The sequence below is a fragment of the Erinaceus europaeus genome, chromosome 2 (genome assembly GCF_950295315.1).
Source record: "Erinaceus europaeus chromosome 2, mEriEur2.1, whole genome shotgun sequence".
Taxonomy (NCBI): Eukaryota; Metazoa; Chordata; class Mammalia; order Eulipotyphla; family Erinaceidae; genus Erinaceus; species Erinaceus europaeus.
This window is the reverse complement of record NC_080163.1, coordinates 204,148,627-204,175,340: the sequence shown is the minus strand read 5'-3', so window position 1 is coordinate 204,175,340 and position 26,714 is coordinate 204,148,627. Positions and strand designations below refer to the sequence as shown.

At 61.6% G+C, this 26,714-nt stretch overlaps 1 protein-coding gene across 3 annotated transcripts; it reads left to right on the top strand.

Annotated features, from left to right (window-relative positions):
* The first annotated feature begins 281 nt into the window (after positions 1–281).
* Positions 282–16,062, top strand: EMCN (endomucin). Of its 3 annotated transcripts, none has more exons than XM_060186353.1 (11): positions 345–724; positions 6,680–6,808; positions 7,423–7,518; positions 8,917–9,039; positions 9,877–9,969; positions 10,266–10,316; positions 11,598–11,693; positions 12,146–12,170; positions 13,518–13,582; positions 14,598–14,649; positions 15,415–16,059. In XM_060186353.1, the coding sequence occupies exons 1-10, from the start codon at positions 652–654 to the stop codon at positions 14,621–14,623; spliced, it is 777 nt and encodes a 258-aa protein (XP_060042336.1). In that variant the 5' UTR covers positions 345–651; the 3' UTR covers positions 14,624–14,649; positions 15,415–16,059. The 3 variants fall into 3 exon arrangements, 2 of the variants coding, with proteins under 2 accessions (XP_060042336.1, XP_016049277.1); XM_016193791.2 differs by having other exon boundaries at positions 384–724; positions 7,435–7,518; positions 15,415–16,054; XR_009548422.1 differs by lacking the exon at positions 12,146–12,170 and having other exon boundaries at positions 282–724; positions 15,415–16,062.
* The last annotated feature ends 10,652 nt before the right edge of the window (positions 16,063–26,714 follow it).

The following is a 26,714-nucleotide window of genomic DNA, read 5'->3' as shown; positions in this document are numbered from 1 at the left end:
GGGTTCCCCGGGTGCTCCCTTTGCCTGTGCTGGTGTCGATGCTTAGTACTGCCAGCCTTGCTGGACAGGCTGGGGGGCCGGAGTGCTGGTCCTGGCTGCCCTCAGCCTCCTAGGGGCCCTCCGTCCAGCCCCCTCTGTCTAAGCACACTCTTCTCGCTGTTCCTCCAAGCCAGAGTGGCCAGCGGCAGCCTGTGATTCTGGAAGCTTCTAGGAGCCTGCAGAACCCGCTGGTCCACAGCCACCGGCCTCGGGCTGGGCTCCCGAGAGACCGCAGGGCCTGCTCTGCAGCAGCCCACCGAGCACCGTGACCCTGTGGCGGCCACATCGCCCTGCGGTCGGCCCGCCCAGCTTCCAGAGGGCCTCTCCAGACCCGAGCCAGGAGGCCAGAGGGGAGAGCTCTGTCCGGGGCCTGCGCTGACCCTTCCGTCGGAGAGGAACAAAATCGCAGAGAAACAACAGCCTCCGTGGCTGCCAACGCAGGAGGAAAGGCCACGGTTCCTGTAAGGAAGGGCTGGACAGGCGGTCCTGGGTCCCCGGGGAGAGCCGCTTCCTGCGTCTTTATCTCGCCCTCGGCCCGCCCCGGCCTCCCTGCACTGCCCGCCAGCGGACACCACCTCACAGCGCACCAGAGCTGCAGGAGCGCCGGCCACCATGCCCCTGCGGCCCCCGGCCCCAGTCCTGCTGTGTCTGCTGCTGGCCACCCTCAGCCGCCGCCTGGAAGCAGGTAGGTCCCCTCGAGCCGCCCCCCTCAGCCGGCGGCCACCCTCTGCGGCTGAGAGCTCTGTCGTTCGCAGAAGCCCCGGGAGCAGAGGCCCGAGGCACGGGGGGCACCGGGAGCACACATGGCGACACTGCGGGGGCCAAGGCGGGGCCAGTCCAGGGCCGTCTGGAGGTGGCAGAGGGGTCCCTGGGCCAGCACTGCAGCGTCTGCGTCTCAGGCCGGGCCGGGCAGGGACAGTCACCTGGCTCCCGTGTGGCTCCAGGACACTTGTGTCCCCCGCTGGCGTCTCCGGGATGTGCCTATCTGAGCCGCCAGGGACAGCAGAGAGGGACGCTGGACGCGGGCGTCTCAGACGGTCAGACAAGAGGGACGGACGTGCAGCCGAGCTCAGGCCCCTGAGGCAGACACTGGGCAGGGCAGCGCGGCCACCGCCGGCCACGGCCACGGGCATGTGGGAGCCAGGCCGCCCCCAGGACCGCGACGTCTGGCCCAGGAATTGAGCACCCTGACCCCGCGAAGGCCACCTCAGCCTTCCTCACAACAGCATTAAGTGCTCTGAAGAGTTCTTTCTTTATTTTTTTTTTTTTGTTCTTCCAGAGCATTGATCAATTCTGGTTTTTCTACTTTTTTTTAAAGATTTTGTTTATTTATTGATGAGAAAGACAGGAGGAGAGAGAAAGAACCAGACATCACTCCGGCACATGTGCTGCTGGGGATCGAACTCGGGACCTCATGCTTGAAAGCCCAACACTTTACCACTGCGCCACCTCCCGGACCACTGGCTTTTCTACTTCTTCCTTCCTTCCTTCCTTCCTTCCTTCCTTCCTTCCTTCCCTTTTTTTTAAAAATTTTATTTGTAAAAAGGAAACACTGACAAGACCATAAGATAAGAGGGGTACAACTCCACACAGTTCCCACCACCAGAACTCCGTATCCCATCCCCTCCCCTGATAAACTTCCTGTTCTCTATCCCTCTGGGAGCATGGACCCAGGGTCACTGTGGGATGCAGAAGGTGGAAGGTCTGGCTTCTGTCATTGCTTCCCCGCTGAACATGGGCGTTGGCAGGTGGATCCACACTCCAGAAGATTTTTTATTAGTAATTTATTTATAGTACAGACTGAAACAATGAGAGGGAAGAGGGGAGAGAGAGGGAGAGAGACAGAGAGACACCTGCAGCCTGCTTCACCGCTCATAAAGCTTCCCCCCCACCGCAGGTGGGGAGCAGGGGCTTGAGCCCAGTGGAGCCTTGTGCCCTGTAATGTGTGTGTTCCACCAAGGAAACCACCACCTCCCCCCACCATAACACATTTTTAATTGTTTATGTATTATTTATTTGTTTGTTTTGGATAGAGATATAGAGAAGTTGAGAGGGAAGGAGGACAGAGAGAGACACCGACAGTCCTGCTTCGCCACTTGTGAAGCTTCCCCACTGTGGCTGGGTTCCAGGGGCTTGAACTCGGGTCCTTGTGCCTGGTGATGTGTGCACCTAACTGGGTGCCTTTCTAAACCATGATTCTGAATGTTCTGAGAAGGATGTTATAAATACCCAAGTGGCCCGGGGCAGAAAGGAAGCCCCACCCCCACCCCACCCCCAGAGACCCTTGGCTCCGACTCCAGGGCCTGAGGACACCCTAGGCTGCTCTTCAAGCAAATGGGGGGTGAGGGGTGCTGGTCATGGTAGCAGCACAGTCATCAGCCGGGAGACATATGTCCCCAAAGGGTCTGAGAGGAAACATCCCACAGGGTCTGGGGTGGGAGATGCCTGGGCTGCACCTGGCCCTCTGGGCTCCTTCCAGGATGGGGCAGGAAGTGAGGCATTTCCCAGCCGCTGGTGAAGTTCTTTCCTTAAGCCAGGCAGGAAGCTCACTGATTGCAGAGAACCAGCACCTCAGACCTGGGCGCCCCTCAGAGTGGGGGGGGCTTCCTCTCCTGCACACAGGCATACACGCACACGCATGTGCGCACGCACACTAAACACACACTAGGGGATCTAAGTGCAGGGGCTGTGTGGGGAGGGGGTTAATGCAGGGGCTGTGTGGAGAGGGGTCTAAATTCAGGGGCTGTGTGGGGAGGGGACTAATGCAGGGGCTGTGTGGGGAGGGGGCTAATGCAGGGGCTGTGTGGGGAGGGGGCTAATGCAGGGGCTGTGTGGGGAGGGGGCTAATGCAGGGGCTGTGTGGGGAGAGGTCTAAGTGCAGGGGCAGTGTGGGGAAGGGGCTAAGGCAGGGGCTGTGTGGGGAGGGGGCTAAGGCAGGGGCTGTGTGGGGAGTGGGCTAAGGCAGGGGCTGTGTGGGGAGTGGTCTAATGCAGGGGCAGTGTGGGGAGGGGGCTAGTGCAGGGGCAGTGTGGGGAGGGGTCTAATGCAGGGGCAGTGTGGGGAGGGGTCTAATGCAGGGGCTGTGTGGGGAGGGGTCTAAGTGCAGTGGCTGTGTGGGGAGGGGGCTAATGCAGGGGCTGTGTGGGGAGGGGGCTTTGCAGGGGCAGTGTGGGGAGGGGTCTAAATGCAGGGGCTGTGTGGGGAGGGGACTAATGCAGGGGCTGTGTGGAGAGGGGTTTAATGCAGGGGCAGTGTGGGAAGGGGGCTAATGGGGGTTGTGTGGGGAGGGGGCTAATGCAGGGGCTGTGTGGGGAGGGGGCTAGTGCAGGGGCTGTGTGGGGAGTGGGCTAATGCAGGGGCAGTGTGGGGAAGGGGCTAAGGCAGGGGCTGTGTGGGGAGGGGGCTAAGGCAGGGGCTGTGTGGGGAGTGGTCTAATGCAGGGGCAGTGTGGGGAGGGGGCTAGTGCAGGGGCAGTGTGGGGAGGGGTCTAATGCAGGGTCTGTGTGGGGAGGGTTCTAATGCAGGGGCTGTGTGGGGAGGGGGCTAATGCAGGGGCTGTGTGGGGAGGGGGCTAATGCAGGGGCTATGTGGGGAGAGGTCTAAGTGCAGGGGCAGTGTGGGGAAGGGGCTAAGGGAGGGGCTGTGTGGGGAGGGGGCTAAGGCAGGGGCTGTGTGGGGAGGGGGCTAGTGCAGGGGCAGTGTGGGGAGGGGTCTAATGCAGGGGCAGTGTGGGGAGGGGGCTAGTGCAGGGGCAGTGTGGGGAGGGGTCTAATGCAGGGTCTGTGTGGGGAGGGGTCTAATGCAGGGGCTGTGTGGGGAGAGTGCTAATGCAGGGGCAGTGTGGGGAGGGGCTAATGCAGGGGCAGTGTGGGGAGGGGGCTAGTGCTCGGGCAGTGTGGGGAGGGGGCTAATGCAGGGGCAGTGTGGGGAGGGGGCTAGTGCAGGGGCTGTGTGGGGAGGGGGCTAATGCAGGGGCTGTGTGGAGAGGGGGCTAATGCAGGGGCTGTGTGGGGACGGGTCTAATGCAGGGGCTGTGTGAGGAGGGGTCTAATGCAGGGGCAGTGTGGGGAGGGGGCTAATGCAGGGGCTGTGTGGGGAGGGGTCTAAGTGCAGTGGCTGTGTGGGGAGGGGGCTAATGCAGGGGCTGTGTGGGGAGGGGGCTTTGCAGGGGCAGTGTGGGGAGGGGTCTAAATGCAGGGGCTGTGTGGGGAGGGGACTAATGCAGGGGCTGTGTGGAGAGGGGTTTAATGCAGGGGCAGTGTGGGAAGGGGGCTAATGGGGGTTGTGTGGGGAGGGGGCTAATGCAGGGGCTGTGTGGGGAGGGGGCTAATGCAGGGGCTGTGTGTGGAGGGGGCTATTGCAGGGGCTGTGTGGGGAGGGGGCTAATGCAGGGGCTGTGTGGGGAGGGGGCTAAGTGCAGGGGCAGTGTGGGGAAGGGGCTAAGGCAGGGGCTGTGTGGGGAGGTGGCTAAGGCAGGGGCTGTGTGGGGAGTGGGCTAATGCAGGGGCTGTGTGGGGAGGGGTCTAATGCAGGGGCTGTGTGGGGAGGGGTCTAATGCAGGGGCTGTGTGGGGAGGGGGCTAGTGCAGGCCTGTGTGGGGAGGGGGCTAATGCAGGGGCTGTGTGGGGAGGGGGCTTTGCAGGGGCAGTGTGGGGAGGGGCCTAAATGCAGGGGCAGTGTGGGGAGTGGTCTAATGCAGGGGCTGTGTGGGGAGGGGGCTAATGCAGGGGCTGTGTGGGGAGGGGGCTAATGCAGGGGCTGTGTGGGGAGGGGGCTAAGTGCAGGGGCAGTGTGGGGAAGGGGCTAAGGCAGGGGCTGTGTGGGGAGGTGGCTAAGGCAGGGGCTGTGTGGGGATGGGCTAATGCAGGGGCTGTGTGGGGAGGGGTCTAATGCAGGGGCTGTGTGGGGAGGGGTCTAATGCAGGGGCTGTGTGGGGAGGGGGCTAGTGCAGGGGCTGTGTGGGGAGGGGGCTAATGCAGGGGCTGTGTGGGGAGGGGGCTTTGCAGGGGCAGTGTGGGGAGGGGTCTAAATGCAGGGGCAGTGTGGGGAGTGGTCTAATGCAGGGGCTGTGTGGGGAGGGGGCTAATGCAGGGGCTGGTGGGGAGGGGGCTAATGGGGGCTGTGTGGGGAGGGGGCTAATGCAGGGGCTGGTGGGGAGGGGGCTAATGGGGGCTGTGTGGGGAGGGGGCTAATGCAGGGGCTGGTGGGGAGGGGGCTAATGGGGGCTGTGTGGGGAGGGGGCTAATGCAGGGGCTGGTGGGGAGGGGGCTAATGGGGGCTGTGTGGGGAGGGGGCTAATGCAGGGGCTGGTGGGGAGGGGGCTAATGGGGGCTGTGTGGGGAGGGGGCTAATGCAGGGGCTGTGTGGGGAGGTTTGGGAGGCTGTCTGCAGGCCATGGGCACAGGGGCTCTATCTTGGCCCCGGTGATGCGGACCCTGCGGGTTACCTGTGCGAGCTGAGGCCATCCCTCTCCCTCTCCGTCACACCCACACCTCCCTCCCTCTCAGTAGCAGCCCAGCCCGCAGGCTGTCACCCGTGGGTGCTGTGCCGCTTGGGATGTCGCCTCTCAGCTCGCTTCCTCATTTTGGTTCAATCTGCCACCAGCCCTCAGTCTCCTTTTGTGGCAGCGCGGCCTGCTGTCTATGCAATCCTGCATTTATCCTTAAAAGGTGATGAGTGGAGAAGGTAGGAGGAGAGCAGCCCGGGGCGTGGGCAGAGCCAGGGAGGGGCTGTGCTCCCCAGGGTGGCTCCTGCTGCCATGGGGACTCAGCTGAGCCCCTGCCCCCTGCCTCCTGCGGGAGGTACCCAGTACACAGCACCCTGGGACACTCGGCCGTGGGGAACAGCTCGCCCAGGGCCTGCCTCCTTCACCCCCCTGATAAAATGGAGTGTGAGCCCCTCAGATGTCACAGGAAATGCCAGGACGCACAAGTGTCCGCAAGTGGTCTCGAGCTTTTAAAAGACCCCCACGTCCGTCCCCCAGATCACAGAATTCCGTGTGTGAATAGTATTTGGCTGCCGGTCACAACTGAGCAGAGAACATCTATGAGCAGTGACCAGGTGTGGGGACCAGGGACTCGGGCAGTGAACTCAGGCTCAGAAATGGCATCTCTAGTGAGGAAGTGTTCAATGTCACTGATTATCAGAGAAGTGCAAATAAAGACAATGAGATGCAAAAAAGAAAGAAAGAAAGGAAGGAATTAAGAAAGAGGGAGCCGGGCGGTGGCGCAGCGGGTTAAGCACACGTGGCTCAAAGCGCAGGACCGGCCTAAGGATCCCGGTTCAAGCCCCCGGCTCCCCACCTGCAGGGGAGTCGCTTCCCAGGCGGTGAAGCAGGTCTGCAGGTGTCTGTCTCTCTCTCCCCCTCTCTGTCTTCTCCTCTCTCCATGTCTCTCTGTCCTGTCCAACAACAATGCTTAACAACAAGGGCAACAAAAGGGAAAAAATAAAAAATGAAAGAAAGAAAGAAAAAGAGAGAGAGACAGACAGACACCTGCAGCCCTGCTTCACTATTCGTGAAGCTTTCCCCCTGCGGGTGGGAAGCAGGGGCTTGAACCCCGATCCTTGTGCCAGGTGCACCCCCACCCGGTCCCATACACAGACGTGTCCACGCGGCCGTGTCACGGTGTCCTGTTCACAGATGCCGGACACAGCACGCCCGTGGCGGCCACTGCTGCAAAGCCAGCCATCCCCACAGCCAGCGTGACGGCAGCACCCAACGCCCAGAGCACCGTGACGCCCGGAGCAGCCTCCTCAGGGGGCACCCTCGGTGAGGAGCAGCTGTCAGGCGGGCCGGCCGCTCTCTGGGCCTTGCGGATGGTAGAATGGAAACCAGGGCGGGGAGTATCGGGGGCTCCCCACAGGCCTGAGGCTGCCGGGCCCCTCAGCCCGAGACCCCTCTGCCAGTTCTCAGGCCCGGGGTGCAGGGGGGCTGTGCGGGGAGTAGATCCCCAGAGCCTGCCACAGGACAGGGAGCCTCCACGGGGAGCTGCCCCCACAGCCACCAGACAGACTGAAGCCACAGGGGACAGTGACCAAAGCTTTTCCCGGCGGGGAGATCACATAGCGACATGATCTGTGCGTCTTTTGGAGACAACACAAAACTGTCAGCCCATGGTGCTCAGCAGGCAGCCCACGCCTAGGGCGGGTTGGGGGCAGAGCTCACAGTTTGGAGGCAGAGCTCAGACTTTGGGGGGCAGAGCTCAGACTTTGGGGGGCAGAGCTCACGCTTTGGGGGGCACAGCTCACGCTTTGGGGAGCAGAGCCCATGTTTTGGGGGGCAGAGCCCATGTTTTGGGGGGCAGAGCCCCTCTCAGCTGGGCCCTGCATAGCTCCACCTCCAGCCCCGGCCAGCTCCTCCATGTGAGGAGTGACAGACACCAGGCCTCCTTGTAGGAACAGCCCTGACGGCGTCTAAGCCCAGCTCCTCCCCAGCACCCACGGGAGCCTCGCGACTGACCACGACCACCGCGGGGGACGGTGAGTACTGCCCAGCCCACCTCCCTCTGGCCAGCGTGGGCCATGCGGCTGTGCACACAGGCTGCACATGTCCCTTCAGATCCGTGTTGGAGTGTCCTTTGGGCAAAGTACGGCACCTCCTCACCCAGAGAAGCCCGCGTCTGTCCCCGTCCCTCCCAGCTCCCCGCCTTGCCCTTTCTGAGTACAGTCTCCTGTCCTGTCGCCTGTCCTCACACAGATTAGGACCCACACGGCTTCTTGCCGCGCTGCCGTCCCTGAGCAGGGACCACAGGAGTGCGCCGAGCCCCTCTTCTGATGGCTGAGGCCCAGCCTGTCTGCTTTCTGTCACGTGCGGCCAGTGGCTTCGGGGCTTTACTGCAGGGCGGCGGGCGGACTCCACTTCCACTCGCTGCGCCTGGGCCTGGGCCTGGGCGGGGAGGACAGGAGAAGCCTCACACCACCACACACTCCTAGTGCAGAGCTTGGCCTGCACCCCGAGCACATGGTCTCTCTCTCCCTCTCTCTCTCTCTCTCTCTCTCTCTCTCTCTCTTCTCCTCTCTCTCTTCCTCTCTCTCTCTCTCTCTTCCTCCCTTCCTCTCTTCCTCTCTCTCTCTCTTCCTCTCCCTCTCTCTCTTCCTCTCTCTCTTTCTCTCTCTCTTTCTCTCTCTTCCTCTCTTTCTTTCTCTCTTTCTTCCTCTCTCTTTCTCTCTTTCTTCCTCTCACTCTTCCTCTCTCTCTTCCTCTCTCTCTTTCTCTCTTCCTCTCTCTTTCTCTCTCTTCCTCTCTTTCTTCCTCTCTCTCTTCCTCTCTTTCTCTCTCTTCCTCTCTCTCTGTCTCTGTCTCTCTCTTCCTCTTCCTCTTCCTCTCCCTCTCTCTCTCTCTCTGTCTATGTCTCTGCCTCTACCTCTCTCTCTGTCTGTCTCTGTCTCTGTCTCTCCCTCTCTCTCCCTCTCTCTCTGACTCTCTCTCTCTCTCCCTCTCTCTCACTCTGTGTCTGTCTCTGTCTCTCTCTCCCTCTCTCTCAGCCCTGCTCAGCTCCAGCTGATGATGGTGCTACAGATTGAAGCCGGGGCCTCAGACAGGAGAGTCTTTTGCAGAGCCTCTGAGCTGTCTCCGCAGCCTCATCGTCACCACCATCATTTCCCCCAGAGCCCCGCTCGGCCCTGGCTGGTGGTGGTGCCGGGGACTGAACCTGGAGCCCCAGCCCATGTCTGGGGCCTGGTGCTGTTCCTGGCACGGGGAGCCCCTCCTTCCCTCTGCTCTGCCCCAGCTGCAGACTCAGAAAGCTGCCTTTCCTGGCCGGGCCCGGAGGCTGAAGGCCGCTTTGCCCCTGTGCAGGGGGGGGGGCTGGCGTCGGCGAGTCTGCCCGGTGGTGGCTCAGCCCTGAGGATGGTGTGTTTCCCTCACTTTATCTGAAGCCACGAGTAATGGCGCCACGGAGCCCCTCACCACAGGCCCCACAGGGACAACTCTCCCCACGTCACAGCCACACGCGGCCCCGTCACACGCTGCCCAGACTTCGCAAAGTCCCTCAACACAAAGTAAGTGTGGAAGCGGGGCTTACCCGGCAGGGAGCAGAGTGGGCAGAGCTGGATGCCAGGGGCTTGGCCAGCGGCAGCCCCAGGGCCGCGTCCCCCTGCCGGACAGCGAGGCCAGCCCCAGTCAGCATGCGGGGTGGCGCCCGGGGAGGGCCACCCCAGGGTGAGCAGGGTGTCACCTGGGTGTCACCGTGCCCCCTCCTCCCCTGCACAGCTGACACCCCGGGTGGCTGGGGAAACATCTTCTGAAGGAATGACAGTGATTCTTGTCAGACTTTTCCAGGGCCTTCGTAATCACAGGGACGTTGTGCATACAGGTCATGACCTCAGGCCAGTACTGTCCCAGTTCAAAAGCTAGAGACCAAAGGCCTGGCTGGGTGCACACGTCACCACACACGAGGACAGAGAGACCCCTGCAGCCCTGCTCCACCACTCGTGAAGCCTTCCACTGCAGGTGGGACCAGGGGCTCGAACCCAGGTCCTTGTGCGTGATGATGAGTGTGCTTAACCCGGTGCGCTCCTGCCAAAGCCCCATGTTTAGTCCCTCTGAGGGCAGACAACAAGCATCTGGGTGAAGGGGACAGCCGCCCTGGAGCAGGGCCGTGGAGGGAGCCCAGGCAAGGCATCTGGGGACAAGGTCCCCAGCAGAACCACCACCTTGGACATCTCTCACAATGGCCCTGAGAGCTGTGTGCTGGCCCCTGCCCACTGCCACAACCACATAGCACCTGGAAGGGCTCCTAGCATCTGCAGACTTGGGGGGGGTGGCAATCAGTAAGGATGTGGCCCTGCTGTGTGGCCCAGCAGAATGTCCTGACAGAGACCTGTGCCCCACCCCAGAGACCACGCTCCAGCCCCCGCTCACCCCTCCCAGAGGCAACACCCTGCCAGCCTTCTCACAGAGAAGCCCTGCCAACACTGCCAGGTCCCCAGGTACGTGGGGCCCCAACCTTCTCAGAGGGGCCCTTGCCCAGAGGCCACATCCACAAGTGGGGTGGTGGTGGGTTGGCCACTGGGCGGTCAGTGCCCTGTCCACTCAGAGGGTTGACCCTATGTCCACTGGGGGGGTCCGTGCCCTGTCCACTCAGGGGTGACCCTAGGACCACTGGGGGGTCAGTGCCCTGTCCAGCTCCTAGTGAGAACAGCACAGCCCCAGGCCTGGGCCCCGGGAAGCTGGGCGAGTGAGAGGCGGGCCCCTGCTCCCAGGTGACTGACCTTCGCTCTTGCAGACTCAGGTGTGAGCAGGGAGGGCCACGCGGCGGCCAGTCCTGAGTATTCCAGTGAGTAGGGCCCCTCCTGCTGCTCTGTAGGGATTGGGGGGGACAAGAGATCGAGCCCCACCAGGACCCCCCAGAACCCCACCCAGCTCTGAATCGTCAACCGAGACCCCCACCCAGTTCTGTCCTCTGTGATCTGAGGCATGTTCACCATCACCCAGGGTGGCAGCTGCAGGCCCAAGGCACAGTCTCTGAGATGCCTTTCGGTGAGGGTCACTAATTGACCCCATGAACTCTGAGACACCCCTCTGTGAGGGTGACCAGCTGGCCCCCCAGCTTCTGAGATCCTCCTGTCCCCTTTCCCAGCACACACCCCCCATGGTACGTTGGAGATGTCACCTGTGTCCCTGAGTCTCGGCTGCATTCTAGAACATTCTCCACCCGTCACTCCTCCCTCTGCAGTGAGGAGTGGGCCTGGGCTGGGGTCTCCCCTCAGCAGTGAATCCAGGGGGCTCCTAGGAGGCTCTTCTCTCACAGTGGGAGGCTGCCCCTGTGTGAAGTGGCGGCTCCCCCATCCTGACTGTGTGTCCACCCGCTCCCTGTCCTGATGGCATGTCCCCCATCCTGACGGTGTGTCCCCCATCCAGACGGCATGTCCCCCATCCTGACGGCGTGTCCCCCATCCAGACGGCGTGTCCCCCATCCTGATGGCGTGTCCCCCATCCAGACGGCGTGTCCCCCATCCTGACGGAGTGTCCCCCATCCTGACGGCGTGTCCCCCATCCTGACAGAGTGTCCCCCATCCTGACGGCGTGTCCCCCATCCTGACAGAGTGTCCCCCATCCTGACGGCGTGTCCCCCACCCTGACGGTGTGTCCCCCATCCTGACGGCGTGTCCCCCATCCTGAAGGTGTGTCCCCCATCCAGACAGCGTGTCCCGCATCCTGACGGTGTGTCCCCCATCCTGACTGTATGTCCACCTGTCCCCTGTCCTGATGGCATGTCCCCCACCCTGACAGTGTGTCCCCCATCCTGACTGCATGTCCACCTGTCCCCTGTCCTGATGGCATGTCCCCCACCCTGACAGTGTGTCCCCCATCCTGACTGCATGTCCACCTGTCCCGTCCTGATGGCATATCCCCCATCCTGACGGTGTGTCCCCCATCCTGACTGCATGTCCACCTGTCCCCTGTCCTGATGGCATGTCCCCCATCCAGACGGTGTGTCCCCCATCCTGACGGCGTGTCCCCCATCCTGACGGCGTGTCCCCCATCCTGACAGCATGTCCACCTGTCCCCTGTCCTGATGGCATGTCCCCCATCCTGACAGTGTGTCCCCCTGCAGGCGTCATCCTGCCTGTGGTGATCGCCCTCATTGTGATCACACTGTCCGTGTTCGCACTGGTGGGTCTGTACCGCCTGTGCCGGAGGACGCAGCCAGGTGGGTGACAGCGCCTGTGTCCTGAGGGGAGCACGGCCTGTGAAGGCCAGCTAGGGACACCATGGCAGGGGCCCAAGGAACTGCTCAGCCCAGAGGGAAGGCCCTCGCCCACGTACCTCACACCCAAAGCCATGCTCAGAGGCAAGGACAGACTCTCCCAGGACCCCCCACCCTAAGGACCCCCACCGCAGGGCTGCCCCATCCTTGGACTCCCATTTCAAGGACCCCTCACCCAAGGGCCCGCAGGGCATGGCTTGAGCACTGCAATGGAGTCCAGGAGCCCCACACACAGGGGGTATGCCCTCACAAACACCACAAAGGCACGTTGGTGTCTGAGGTGCAGGCAGCCCTCAGCCCCCAGGTCCAAGCCCAGCAGGTCACATACACAGAACCTCAGGGTGGGCTGGGGTGGTGTGCAATCCTGATACCAGCTCTCTCTCTCTCTCTCTCAGGAGCCCCAGAGAATGGGAATGACCAGTGAGTACGCCCCTGCCCGGCTCCTACAGCCTGAACAGAGGCCCCACCCTGCACACAGAAGGTGCTCTCTGTCTCTCTCTCTCTTTCTCTCTCTTTCTCTCTCTCTCCCAGATCCTGCTCAGCTCTGGCTGATGGTGGTGCTGGGGATTGAACCTGGAGCCTCAAAGCCTCAGGCAGGAGACATTTCCTTTCTTCTTTATATATTTTTTTAAAATATTTTTTATATTTTATTTATATTTATTATATTTTATATTTTATTTATTTATTTATTTTCCCTTTTGTTGTGCCCTTGTTTTTTTTTTTGCTTTGTTTTTTTTAATATTTATTTATTTATTCCCTTTTGTTTCTCTGGTTGTTTTATTGTTGTAGTTATTACTGTTGTTGTTATTGATGTCATTGTTGTTGGATAGGACAGAGAGAAATGGAGAGAGGAGGGGAAGACAGAGAGGGGGAGAGAAAGACAGACACCTGCAGACCTGCTTCATCGCCTGTGAAGCGACTCCCCTGCAGGTGGGGAGCCGGGGCTCGAACCGGGATCCTTCTGCTGGTCCTTGCACTTCGCACCACGTGCACTTAACCCACTGCGCCACCGCCCGGCTCCCTAGACATTTCTTTCTAATATTTACTTATTTGCTTGTTTGTTTCCATGTTTACTTAATGAGATAGATATATAGACAGACCAAGAGCCCAGAGCCCTGCTCAGCTCTGGCTGATGATGATGGTGCTGGCGATTGAACCTGTAACCTCAGAGCCTCGGGCAGAAAGAAAGTCTTGTGCAGAACAGTTATATTATCTCCCCAGCCCAATTTAATTTAATTTAATGAGAGAGAGAGAGAGAGAGAGAGGGCGCCCTGCTCAGCTCCAGCTGGTGATGGAACCTAGGACCACAGAGCCTCCGACTGGAGTCTTTTGAAGAACTGTCATGCTGTCTCTCCTCTCTTTCCCCTATCTCTCTATCTCTCTATCTCTCTATTGCTCTCGCTCTCTCTATAATTTTCAAGAGCACATGCAGAAAGCACTCTGGACATCTGCCTCACACCCAGGACAGGCCCAGGGCCGTGTGCAAGGCCGCCAGGACCTCGGCCCCCCCGGGCTCTGGGCCACCGTGACCGCAGCCCTGACCTTGCCGGCCCTCCGAGCTGGAGCAGGGCTGACCCACACCGTCTGCTCGGCCGGCCCTCGGGCCCGGGGCTCCGTCCTCAGGCTGCAGCTCTGGGCCCCTGAGCCATCGTCCTGGGGTCCCCGGGACTCGGGGCCTGACGCCCGGGGGTGGAGCTGGGCAGCTGCTGGCCCTGTGTCCGGGCCTCTGGCCTGGCGCAGCACTGCCCGCTGCCCCTGTCCCCACAGGCCCCCTCAGTCCGACAGGGAGAGCGTGAAGCTCCTCACGGTGAAGACCATCTCCCACGAGCCCGGTGAGTCGGGGACCCTCACCCGCCACCGCAGGTGACAGACGCAAGACCGGCCTGTGCACAAGACTGACGGAAAGTGTGGCTTTAGTGACTGGCGGGCACAGGGCCCGAGATGCCACAGGACCCCACAGGGAGAGGGAGGGGGACAGAGGGAAGGAAGGAGGGGGACAGAGGGAAGGAGGGAGAGGGGGAGAGAGGGAGACGGGAGAAGGAGGGGGACAGAGGGAAGGAGGGAGGGGGACAGAGGGAAGGAGGGAGGGGACAGAGGGAAGGAGGAAGGGGACAGAGGGAAGGAGGGAGGGGACAGAGGGAGACAGGGGAGAGGGAGGGGGACAGAGGGAAGGAGGGAGGGGACAGAGGGAAGGAGGGAGGGGGACAGAGGGAAGGAGGGAGAGGGGACAGAGGGAGATAGGGGAGAGGGAGGGGGACAGAGGGAAGGAAGGAGGGGGACAGAGGGAAGGAGGGAGAGGGGACAGAGGGAGACGGGAGAGGGAGGGGGACAGAGGGAAGGAGGGAGGGGGACAGAGGGAAGGAGGGAGAGAGGGAGAAAGAGAGGGAGGGAGAGGGAAAGATGGAGGGAGGGAAGGAGGGAGGGAAGAGGGAGAGGGAAGAGAAGAAGTTGAGACCGACTACTGTTTCCAGAGCTGAGCCACACTCTGGTCCTTCTCTCTGTGTCTTTTTCATTAAAATAAACAGAGTATGAGAGAGAGAGAGAGAGAGAGAGAGAGAGAAAGAGACTGCCGGTCTGGCCCACAGGGAGCAGCTAAGAGCAGCAGGCCTGCCGGGAGCGGGCTCTGTGTGGTGAGGGCCCAGCACTGGCGGCCTGTGGCCCCGGGGCCATGTGCGGAGTTCTGCCCGGCCAGGGCCATCGGGCAGCAGGAACAGAGGGGGTCTCAACCGCCCCCATCACCCCTCAGGCCTACCCAGGCCGAGGGAGGCGCAGAGACCTGGGAGACGGGCGGCCGATGCGGACGCTCGGCGCCTTGCATCTGGGCTCAGGGACCCCCCTCTCTTCTAGGCGAGCGCCCCAAAGGCAAGAACTAAGGCCAGAGCCCCCCACGGCTGCCCACGTGAGTGCCGTCCCCTCCCGGAGCCCCCTGAGGACGGAGCCCAGGACCGAGGGCCAGACACGCGCCTGCCTTGTTTCTAGACACTTCTGTTCACCGTTGTGGCGCTTAAATATTTGTTCCATGTCCTTATTTTTTATAGAAACAGAGAGAAATCGAGAGGTGGAGAAACACCTGGGGGGTGGAGGGAGACCTGCAGGCAGGGACCGGGGCTTGAACCAGTGTCCTTGTGCCTGTTAACGTGTGCGCTCTGCCTGGCCCCCCACAGCCTCTGTGCTTTAGCTTCACACCCAGGGAGTCCTGTCCTGTCCTGTCTGGGCAGCTGAGCGGAGTCACAAATGGGTGCAGACAGGAGAAGCCGGGAGGTGGCCGACTGTGGTGGATGGACGGACGGACGGACGGACTGACGGGGAAGCCCTGGGAGCACTGAGTGGGAGGAGTCACCTGTCCTCAGAGCCAGGAACCAGCACCCCATGGGGGGTGTGAAGGGCCCAGGGAGCAGCCCCCATGGCCACAGACCCCTCTCAGATCAGGCCTGACCGGACTGTCCACCGTGTGCCCGGTCGGCTGAGGGGTGGGGGGGACAAGGCTCTGGGGTCACAGCAGGTCGGGGGGCAGCCGGAGGGCTCCCAGGGGACACAGAGAAGGCCGTGCAGGACAGACAGCGACAGGCCAGAGCCTTCACGGCCCGACACACAGGCTGACGGCGGGGGGCGTGGGGTCCTGCTGTGGCCCATACACACACCCACACTTGCCTCCTGCCCGCAGGTGCTGCCCGTCCCCCCTCCTGCGGGAGCAGCTGTCCCGGGCTGAGCCCTGCCTTCTGTCGCCACTCCGGCCTGGCTGCCAGCCCCACCGTGAAGCCCGGGGCGCCCAGAGGGACAGCCAGGGACATCCTGGGAGAGCGAGGGGCCATCCCAGCCCCGCTCTGGACGCATCGTCCACCAGACTCTGGACTCACTGTCCCCCGTGGTGGGAACGATGGTGTGAAACTGTACCCCATTAAACCAATATTAAATCACTAATAAGAATTGTAAAGATGTGGATGAGCAGTCAAGGAATGGCAACACAGACAGAGTTCAGGCACGTGAGAGACAGTCACTGGGAGGACTCGCGCAAAGGGGCCGCAGAGACCGGCCTCCAGGAGCAGCGCTCTTCAGGGTTTAGCAGCAGTGACTGCAGCTGGCTGGCGTGAGAGCGCTGCAGAGCTGACGGGGCTGGGCACACCTCAGAGGACGGCCTCATGCGCTGTGAGCCCTGCAGCAGACCCTGCGTCTCTCACTCCCTGTCTGTCTCTGACCTTCTACTGGGGTGGGGCAGCGGCAGGCAGTGGAGCACCTAGTTAAGTACTCGTAGTAAGAAGCGCGAGCAACGGTGTAAGGACCCCGGTTCTAGCCCCCACTCCCCAGCTGCGGGGGGCAGGGAGGAGACGCTCCATAAGTGAAACAGATCTGCAGGTGTCTCTCTCTCCCTCTCTATCTCCCCCTCCCCTCTCGGGTTAAGCGCACGGGGTGCAAAGCACAAGGACCGGCGCAAGGATCCCGGTTCGAGCCCCCGGCTCCCCACCTGCAGGGGAGTCGCTTCACAGGCGGTGAAGCAGGTCTGCAGGTGTCCGTCTTTCTCTCCCCCTCTCTGTCTTCCCCTCCTCTCTCCATTTCTCTCGGTCCTATTCAACAATGACGACATCAATAACGACAACAATAACTACAACAACAGTGAAAAACAAGGGCAACAAAAAGGGGAAATAAATTAATAAAAAATAAATAAAAAAATATTTTTTAAAAAGAAGCTATGGGATATAGACTCCATGGAATATTACTCTGCAGTCAAAAAAAGATGATATTGTGTCCTTGGGGGACAAAATGGATAAAACTGGAGCAGATGGTGCTTCGTGAAGTAAGAGCTGAAAGGCTACTACCGCAGGGTTTCACTCTAGAGACCTGATTTACACCATCTCGGGAAAGCAAACACAGACGCCGTCCTCAGACTTGTGGGCACTCTGGGGGCTTTCTCGGGGCGGTGACAGGGTGGGGACGCAGAGCTCTGGCGCTGGCCGTGGCTCACTGAGTATCTGCTGTTCGGTGGATGGATGTTTGAATATAGCGAGATGCTCCTAAGTGGGTGTGATTCCGGTCCACGTGAACTAAGGCCTGCCGAGAGGGAAGTCAGAGACCTGATAGAAGGAACACGGCTTTGCACATGACTTTTTTTTTGTAATTTTTTTCAATCTTATTATTATTTTTACCAGAGCACCGCTCATCTCTGGATTATGGAGGTGCAGGGGATTGAACCTGGGACTTTGGAGCCTCAGGCATGAGAATCTTTTTGCATAACCACGATGCTGTCTACCCCCTGCCCTGACTTTTTTATTTTTAAATTCATTTATTTATTGCAGAGCTTGAAAGTGGCCACCAGGTGGCGGCAGAGGTTTAGGAATGAGGCTGGAGGGTCTCCGCGCTGGGGAAAGAGCACCCCCTGCAGGCCGCCGCTGTCAGGCCGCCGCGAGCTCCTCATCCAATCAGAAAACGTGAGCCTGCATCCAATCGGAAAACGCGAGCTCGGCATCCAATCAGGAAACGCGAGCTCCGCATCCAATCAGCAAACGCGAGCTCCGCATCCAATCAGAAAACGCGAGCCTGCATCCAATCGGAAAACGCGAGCTCGGCATCCAATCAGAAAACGCGAGTTCGGCATCCAATCAGGAAGCAGGCTGTGTACCCGGGATTGAGATGCAGGATCCCTTCACCTGTCGCCAGCTGTGGAGTGAGAAGGCCCCCCCACTGCCCTCCCCAGCCTCCCCCTGACCCCCGCATGGGGTACTCCGCTTGCTCTCCCCTGATCTTACACCTGGGCGCACAGCACAGCCCCGCAGCCTAGGAGAGCACAAGGTTGTAGGTGTCTCTCATGCCATAGAAACAAAAGAGGCGGGGTGGGGGGAGAAGAGAGAGAGGGGAAGGAAGGAAGGAAGGAAGGAAGGAAGGAAGGAAGGAAGGAAGGAAGGAAGGAAGGAAGGGAGGGAGGGAGGGAGGAAGGAAGGAGAGCAAGGAAGAGGGAGGGAAAAGGGGGTGGGCTAAATAACATAATGATTATGCAAAGAGACTCTCATGCCTGAAGCTCCATAGTCTCAGGTTCAATCCCCACATAAGCCACAGCTGAGAAGTGTTCTGGGAGGGAAAGGAAGAAAGGAAGGAAGAGAAAAAGAGAGAGGGAGGGAGGGAGGAAGGAAGAAAGAAGAAAGGAAGACAAAGAAAAGAGAAAGTGGTGGCGCACCTGGCTGAGAGCATATGTTACAATGTGCAAGGGCCCAGGTTCGAGTCCCCAGTCCCCACTTACAGGGGGAAAGCTTTACAAGTGTTGAAGCAGGGCTGCAGGTGTGTGTCTCTCTCTTCCTCTCTGTCCTCTCCCTTCCCTCTTGATTTCTGGCTGTCCCTATCCAGTAAATAGAGATAATGAAAAAGAAAAAGAACTGGTCCAGGAGACCATCAGTACATTCCAAGTCACATCCATAAGGCTGGTGACAAACTGGCCAGCAGAAGGCCGAGGACAGAGCCGTCACCTCCCCCAGAGCTCTCTGCCGGGCCTCAGCAGACGTGAACGTCTCGCGGGAACTACAATGTGTGTCTGCACCCAAGAGCCCACGGGGCCCAGGATCGACCCGAATCTCCGAGAGCCAGAGCTGAGCGGTTCCAGCCTCTCTGCCGGAAGAACGAAGCATCCCATCCAAGGAAGCGGTTGTTCGCGTTGGTGAGCGGGTGTCACTCAGGTTGTCAGGGGACAGGTTCGAGACTGCAGCAGGGGCCTGGCAATGGCATACCTGTTCCCATGCACAAAGACCCAGGTTCGAGCCCCTGCTCTCCACCTGCAGCGGGGGAGCTTCCTGAGTGGTGAAGCAGGGCTGCAGGTGTCTCTCTATCTCCCCTGCCCCTCTCAATTTCTCTGTTTCTATTCAAAATAAATAAAAATAAAGTTTTTATTATTTTTTATATTTTACTTATTTATTTATTTTCTCTTTTGTTGCCCTTGTTTTTTATTGTTGTAGTTATAATTGTTGTTATTGATGTCGTTGTTGTTGGACAGGACAGGGAGAAATGGAGAGGGGGGGAAGACAGAGAGGGGGAGAGAAAGACAGACACCTGCAGACCTGCTTCACCGCCTGTGAAGCACGCCACCCCCCCCCCTGCAGGTGGGGAGCCTGGGGTTTGAACCAGGATCCTTACGCTGGTCAGTGTGCTTTGCATCATGTGCACTTAACCCGCTGTGCTACCACCTGACTCCCCCCCTTTTCTTAAAGAGGGATGTGGGGACCATCTAGCTGCGACATCTGTCACCCCAGTGATGGCCCGGATTGATGTGGCTGGCTGGGCGGGTGTCCCCTTCCTCTGTGACCATCTCATAAATATGAATTAAACGGGGGCTGGGTGGTGGCGTACCTGGTTGAGCACACATATTACAGTGCACCAGGACCTGGGTTCGAGCCCCCGGTCCCCACCTGCAGGGGGGTGAAGCAGGTTTGCAAGTGTCTCTCTGTCTCTCTCCTCTCTATCTCCCCTCCTCTCAATTTCTGGCTGTCTCTATCCGATAAATAAAGATAAAAAATTTTTAAAAAGAAAAACAAATTGAACAAGTACCAACAGGGGTCTGGGGAGCCCGGTTGAGCGCAAAGCTTCACGAGCGGCGGAGCGGGCCGCAGGGTCAGGAGCGCACACCCAGTGTGGACTGCTCGCGGCTTCTGCTCGCGCTAGAGTCCTCGTGGCCGGGCGGCGGGCGGCGGGCGCCCACGGGTGTCACACATGGGGAGTGGCGGGGGCACTGCGCCGGCTGCAAGCCGCCATCCCCCGGGGCCACCGCGGCACCCCACACCTGTCCGGGCTCAGGGCCACAGCACACCGGGCGGGGAGGCACACGGGGGGGTGCCGAGGCCCCGCTGTCCGCTTGTCTCACCCCGAGTTCGGGTCAGAAGCCGCCGTCCCTGGACTGACTAGGGGACACCGCCCCAACTTCCTGGGGACCCCCCACACCAGCGAGGGGCTGCTTCCCACGCAGCTGTCCCGGGGGAGAGACTGGGGTGCATCCTGGGGGTGTCCCAGGGCTCCTGTGAGGAGAGATGGGGGTCCCGGGATGCTCTGGGAGGTCAGCGTGAGGAGATAGATACGGTGGGGGTGTCCGTGGAAAACTCTATGGCTCAGCTGACGAGAGACTGGAGGGGGTCCCATGTAGTATTTTAGGGTTCAGCTGAGAGACTGGGGGTCCTGTGGAATGTTCTGGGGCTCAGGGTGAGAATGGAGGGTCCCATGGAATGTTTGGGGGTCCCATGGAATGTCCCAACTCAGTCCTGTGGAGGGCTTAGGGGCTGAGAGTGAGGAGACGGGGTCCCGTGGAGGGCTTAGGGGCTCTGTGAGGAGACGGGGTCCCGAGGAGGGTTTAGGGGCTGAGTGTGAGGAGACGGGGTCCCGTGGAGGGTTTAGGGGCTGAGTGTGAGGAGACGGGGTCCCGTGGAGGGTTTAGGGGCTGAGTGTGAGGAGACGGGGTCCCGTGGAGGGCTTAGGGGCTGAGTGTGAGGAGACGGGGTCCCGTGGAGGGTTTAGGGGCTCTGTGAGGAGACGGGGTCCCGTGGAGGCTTTAGGGGCTGAGAGTGAGGAGACGGGGTCCCGTGGAGGGTTTAGGGGCTGAGAGTGAGGAGACGGGGTCCCGTGGAGGGCTTAGGGGCTCAGTGTGAGGAGACGGGGTCCCGTGGAGGGTTTAGGGGCTGAGTGTGAGGAGACGGGTCCCGTGGAGGGTTTAGGGGCTGAGTGTGAGGAGACGGGGTCCCGTGGAGGGTTTAGGGGCTGAGTGTGAGGAGACGGGGTCCCGTGGAGGGTTTAGGGGCTGAGTGTGAGGAGACGGGGTCCCGTGGAGGGTTTAGGGGCTCTGTGAGGAGACGGGGTCCCGTGGAGGGTTTAGGGGCTCTGTGAGGAGACGGGGTCCCGTGGAGGGTTTAGGGGCTGAGTGTGAGGAGACGGGGTCCCGTGGAGAGTTTAGGGGCTGAGTGTGAGGAGACGGGGTCCCGTGGAGGGTTTAGGGGCTGAGTGTGAGGAGACGGGGTCCCGTGGAGGGTTTAGGGGCTGAGTGTGAGGAGACGGGGTCCCGTGGAGGGTTTAGGGGCTCTGTGAGGAGACGGGGTCCCGTGGAGGGCTTAGGGGCTGAGTGTGAGGAGACGGGGTCCCGTGGAGGGTTTAGGGGCTCTGTGAGGAGACAGGGTCCCGTGGAGGGTTTAGGGGCTGAGAGTGAGGAGACGGGTCCCGTGGAGGGTTTAGGGGCTGAGTGTGAGGAGACGGGGTCCCGTGGAGGGTTTAGGGGCTGAGTGTGAGGAGACGGGGTCCCGTGGAGGGTTTAGGGGCTGAGTGTGAGGAGACGGGGTCCCGTGGAGGGTTTAGGGGCTGAGTGTGAGGAGACGGGGTCCCGTGGAGGGTTTAGGGGCTGAGTGTGAGGAGACGGGGTCCCGTGGAGGGTTTAGGGGCTCAGTGTGAGGAGACGGGGTCCCGTGGAGGGTTTAGGGGCTCAGTGTGAGGAGACGGGGGTCCCGTGGAGGGTTTAGGGGCTGAGAGTGAGGAGACGGGGTCCCGTGGAGGGTTTAGGGGCTGAGTGTGAGGAGACGGGGTCCCGTGGAGGGTTTAGGGGCTGAGTGTGAGGAGACGGGGTCCCGTGGAGGGCTTAGGGGCTGAGTGTGAGGAGACGGGGTCCCGTGGAGGGTTTAGGGGCTCTGTGAGGAGACGGGGTCCCGTGGAGGCTTTAGGGGCTGAGAGTGAGGAGACGGGGTCCCGTGGAGGGTTTAGGGGCTGAGAGTGAGGAGACGGGGTCCCGTGGAGGGCTTAGGGGCTCAGTGTGAGGAGACGGGGTCCCGTGGAGGGTTTAGGGGCTGAGTGTGAGGAGACGGGTCCCGTGGAGGGTTTAGGGGCTGAGTGTGAGGAGACGGGGTCCCGTGGAGGGTTTAGGGGCTCAGTGTGAGGAGACGGGGTCCCGTGGAGGGTTTAGGGGCTCTGTGAGGAGACGGGGTCCCGTGGAGGGTTTAGGGGCTCAGTGTGAGGAGACGGGGTCCCGTGGAGGGTTTAGGGGCTGAGTGTGAGGAGACGGGTCCCGTGGAGGGTTTAGGGGCTGAGTGTGAGGAGACGGGGTCCCGTGGAGGGTTTAGGGGCTCAGTGTGAGGAGACGGGGTCCCGTGGAGGGTTTAGGGGCTGAGAGTGAGGAGACGGGGTCCCGTGGAGGGCTTAGGGGCTCAGTGTGAGGAGACGGGGTCCCGTGGAGGGTTTAGGGGCTCTGTGAGGAGACGGGGTCCCGTGGAGGGTTTAGGGGCTGAGTGTGAGGAGACGGGGTCCCGTGGAGGGTTTAGGGGCTGAGTGTGAGGAGACGGGGTCCCGTGGAGGGTTTAGGGGCTCTGTGAGGAGACGGGGTCCCGTGGAGGGTTTAGGGGCTCTGTGAGGAGACGGGGTCCCGTGGAGGGTTTAGGGGCTGAGTGTGAGGAGACGGGGTCCCGTGGAGAGTTTAGGGGCTGAGTGTGAGGAGAGGGGTCCCGTGGAGGGTTTAGGGGCTGAGTGTGAGGAGACGGGGTCCCGTGGAGGGTTTAGGGGCTGAGTGTGAGGAGACGGGGTCCCGTGGAGGGTTTAGGGGCTCTGTGAGGAGACGGGGTCCCGTGGAGGGCTTAGGGGCTGAGTGTGAGGAGACGGGGTCCCGTGGAGGGTTTAGGGGCTCTGTGAGGAGACAGGGTCCCGTGGAGGGTTTAGGGGCTGAGAGTGAGGAGACGGGTCCCGTGGAGGGTTTAGGGGCTGAGTGTGAGGAGACGGGGTCCCGTGGAGGGTTTAGGGGCTGAGTGTGAGGAGACGGGGTCCCGTGGAGGGTTTAGGGGCTGAGTGTGAGGAGACGGGGTCCCGTGGAGGGTTTAGGGGCTGAGTGTGAGGAGACGGGGTCCCGTGGAGGGTTTAGGGGCTGAGTGTGAGGAGACGGGGTCCCGTGGAGGGTTTAGGGGCTCAGTGTGAGGAGACGGGGTCCCGTGGAGGGTTTAGGGGCTCAGTGTGAGGAGACGGGGGTCCCGTGGAGGGTTTAGGGGCTGAGAGTGAGGAGACGGGGTCCCGTGGAGGGTTTAGGGGCTGAGTGTGAGGAGACGGGGTCCCGTGGAGGGTTTAGGGGCTGAGTGTGAGGAGACGGGGTCCCGTGGAGGGCTTAGGGGCTGAGTGTGAGGAGACGGGGTCCCGTGGAGGGTTTAGGGGCTCTGTGAGGAGACGGGGTCCCGTGGAGGCTTTAGGGGCTGAGAGTGAGGAGACGGGGTCCCGTGGAGGGTTTAGGGGCTGAGAGTGAGGAGACGGGGTCCCGTGGAGGGTTTAGGGGCTGAGTGTGAGGAGACGGGGTCCCGTGGAGGGTTTAGGGGCTCTGTGAGGAGACGGGGTCCCGTGGAGGGTTTAGGGGCTCTGTGAGGAGACGGGGTCCCGTGGAGGGTTTAGGGGCTGAGTGTGAGGAGACGGGGTCCCGTGGAGGGTTTAGGGGCTGAGTGTGAGGAGACGGGGTCCCGTGGAGGGTTTAGGGGCTGAGTGTGAGGAGACGGGGTCCCGTGGAGGGTTTAGGGGCTGAGTGTGAGGAGACGGGGTCCCGTGGAGGGTTTAGCGGCTGAGTGTGAGGAGACGGGGTCCCGTGGAGGGTTTAGGGGCTGAGTGTGAGGAGACGGGGTCCCGTGGAGGGTTTAGGGGCTCTGTGAGGAGACGGGGTCCCGTGGAGAGTTTAGGGGCTGAGTGTGAGGAGACGGGGTCCCGTGGAGGGTTTAGGGGCTGAGTGTGAGGAGACGGGGTCCCGTGGAGGGTTTAGGGGCTCTGTGAGGAGACGGGGTCCCGTGGAGGGCTTAGGGGCTGAGTGTGAGGAGACGGGGTCCCGTGGAGGGTTTAGGGGCTGAGTGTGAGGAGACGGGGTCCCGTGGAGGGTTTAGGGGCTGAGAGTGAGGAGACGGGGTCCCGTGGAGGGTTTAGGGGCTCTGTGAGGAGACGGGTCCCGTGGAGGGTTTAGGGGCTGAGTGTGAGGAGACGGGGTCCCGTGGAGGGTTTAGGGGCTGAGTGTGAGGAGACGGGGTCCCGTGGAGAGTTTAGGGGCTGAGTGTGAGGAGACGGGGTCCCGTGGAGGGTTTAGGGGCTGAGTGTGAGGAGACGGGGTCCCGTGGAGGGTTTAGGGGCTGAGTGTGAGGAGACGGGGTCCCGTGGAGGGTTTAGGGGCTGAGTGTGAGGAGACGGGGTCCCGTGGAGGGTTTAGGGGCTCAGTGTGAGGAGACGGGGTCCCGTGGAGGGTTTAGGGGCTCAGTGTGAGGAGACGGGGGTCCCGTGGAGGGTTTAGGGGCTGAGAGTGAGGAGACGGGGTCCCGTGGAGGGTTTAGGGGCTGAGTGTGAGGAGACGGGGTCCCGTGGAGGGTTTAGGGGCTGAGTGTGAGGAGACGGGGTCCCGTGGAGGGCTTAGGGGCTGAGTGTGAGGAGACGGGGTCCCGTGGAGGGTTTAGGGGCTCTGTGAGGAGACGGGGTCCCGTGGAGGCTTTAGGGGCTGAGAGTGAGGAGACGGGGTCCCGTGGAGGGTTTAGGGGCTGAGAGTGAGGAGACGGGGTCCCGTGGAGGGCTTAGGGGCTCAGTGTGAGGAGACGGGGTCCCGTGGAGGGTTTAGGGGCTGAGTGTGAGGAGACGGGTCCCGTGGAGGGTTTAGGGGCTGAGTGTGAGGAGACGGGGTCCCGTGGAGGGTTTAGGGGCTCAGTGTGAGGAGACGGGGTCCCGTGGAGGGCTTAGGGGCTGAGTGTGAGGAGACGGGGTCCCGTGGAGGGTTTAGGGGCTCAGTGTGAGGAGACGGGGTCCCGTGGAGGGTTTAGGGGCTGAGTGTGAGGAGACGGGTCCCGTGGAGGGTTTAGGGGCTGAGTGTGAGGAGACGGGGTCCCGTGGAGGGTTTAGGGGCTCAGTGTGAGGAGACGGGGTCCCGTGGAGGGTTTAGGGGCTGAGAGTGAGGAGACGGGGTCCCGTGGAGGGCTTAGGGGCTCAGTGTGAGGAGACGGGGTCCCGTGGAGGGTTTAGGGGCTCTGTGAGGAGACGGGGTCCCGTGGAGGGTTTAGGGGCTGAGTGTGAGGAGACGGGGTCCCGTGGAGGGTTTAGGGGCTGAGTGTGAGGAGACGGGGTCCCGTGGAGGGTTTAGGGGCTCTGTGAGGAGACGGGGTCCCGTGGAGGGTTTAGGGGCTCTGTGAGGAGACGGGGTCCCGTGGAGGGTTTAGGGGCTGAGTGTGAGGAGACGGGGTCCCGTGGAGAGTTTAGGGGCTGAGTGTGAGGAGAGGGGTCCCGTGGAGGGTTTAGGGGCTGAGTGTGAGGAGACGGGGTCCCGTGGAGGGTTTAGGGGCTGAGTGTGAGGAGACGGGGTCCCGTGGAGGGTTTAGGGGCTCTGTGAGGAGACGGGGTCCCGTGGAGGGCTTAGGGGCTGAGTGTGAGGAGACGGGGTCCCGTGGAGGGTTTAGGGGCTCTGTGAGGAGACAGGGTCCCGTGGAGGGTTTAGGGGCTGAGAGTGAGGAGACGGGTCCCGTGGAGGGTTTAGGGGCTGAGTGTGAGGAGACGGGGTCCCGTGGAGGGTTTAGGGGCTGAGTGTGAGGAGACGGGGTCCCGTGGAGGGTTTAGGGGCTGAGTGTGAGGAGACGGGGTCCCGTGGAGGGTTTAGGGGCTGAGTGTGAGGAGACGGGGTCCCGTGGAGGGTTTAGGGGCTGAGTGTGAGGAGACGGGGTCCCGTGGAGGGTTTAGGGGCTCAGTGTGAGGAGACGGGGTCCCGTGGAGGGTTTAGGGGCTCAGTGTGAGGAGACGGGGGTCCCGTGGAGGGTTTAGGGGCTGAGAGTGAGGAGACGGGGTCCCGTGGAGGGTTTAGGGGCTGAGTGTGAGGAGACGGGGTCCCGTGGAGGGTTTAGGGGCTGAGTGTGAGGAGACGGGGTCCCGTGGAGGGCTTAGGGGCTGAGTGTGAGGAGACGGGGTCCCGTGGAGGGTTTAGGGGCTCTGTGAGGAGACGGGGTCCCGTGGAGGCTTTAGGGGCTGAGAGTGAGGAGACGGGGTCCCGTGGAGGGTTTAGGGGCTGAGAGTGAGGAGACGGGGTCCCGTGGAGGGTTTAGGGGCTGAGTGTGAGGAGACGGGGTCCCGTGGAGGGTTTAGGGGCTCTGTGAGGAGACGGGGTCCCGTGGAGGGTTTAGGGGCTCTGTGAGGAGACGGGGTCCCGTGGAGGGTTTAGGGGCTGAGTGTGAGGAGACGGGGTCCCGTGGAGGGTTTAGGGGCTGAGTGTGAGGAGACGGGGTCCCGTGGAGGGTTTAGGGGCTGAGTGTGAGGAGACGGGGTCCCGTGGAGGGTTTAGGGGCTGAGTGTGAGGAGACGGGGTCCCGTGGAGGGTTTAGCGGCTGAGTGTGAGGAGACGGGGTCCCGTGGAGGGTTTAGGGGCTGAGTGTGAGGAGACGGGGTCCCGTGGAGGGTTTAGGGGCTCTGTGAGGAGACGGGGTCCCGTGGAGAGTTTAGGGGCTGAGTGTGAGGAGACGGGGTCCCGTGGAGGGTTTAGGGGCTGAGTGTGAGGAGACGGGGTCCCGTGGAGGGTTTAGGGGCTGAGAGTGAGGAGACGGGGTCCCGTGGAGGGTTTAGGGGCTCTGTGAGGAGACGGGTCCCGTGGAGGGTTTAGGGGCTGAGTGTGAGGAGACGGGGTCCCGTGGAGGGTTTAGGGGCTGAGTGTGAGGAGACGGGGTCCCGTGGAGAGTTTAGGGGCTGAGTGTGAGGAGACGGGGTCCCGTGGAGGGTTTAGGGGCTGAGTGTGAGGAGACGGGGTCCCGTGGAGGGTTTAGGGGCTGAGTGTGAGGAGACGGGGTCCCGTGGAGGGTTTAGGGGCTGAGTGTGAGGAGACGGGGTCCCGTGGAGGGTTTAGGGGCTCAGTGTGAGGAGACGGGGTCCCGTGGAGGGTTTAGGGGCTGAGAGTGAGGAGACGGGGTCCCGTGGAGGGTTTAGGGGCTGAGAGTGAGGAGACGGGGTCCCGTGGAGGGTTTAGGGGCTGAGAGTGAGGAGACGGGGTCCCGT

What these genes read in the sequence shown, in the direction of transcription:
- EMCN (XM_060186353.1), top strand. Translation starts at nt 652, where the DNA reads ATGCCCCTGCGGCCCCCGGCCCCAGTCCTGCTGTGTCTGCTGCTGGCC. An exon ending in CAGCCGCCGCCTGGAAGCAG is followed by an intron (nt 725 to 6,679) that starts GTAGGTCCCCTC and finishes TCCTGTTCACAG; the next exon opens with ATGCCGGACACAGCACGCCC. An exon ending in GACCATCTCCCACGAGCCCG is followed by an intron (nt 13,583 to 14,597) that starts GTGAGTCGGGGA and finishes CCTCTCTTCTAG; the next exon opens with GCGAGCGCCCCAAAGGCAAG.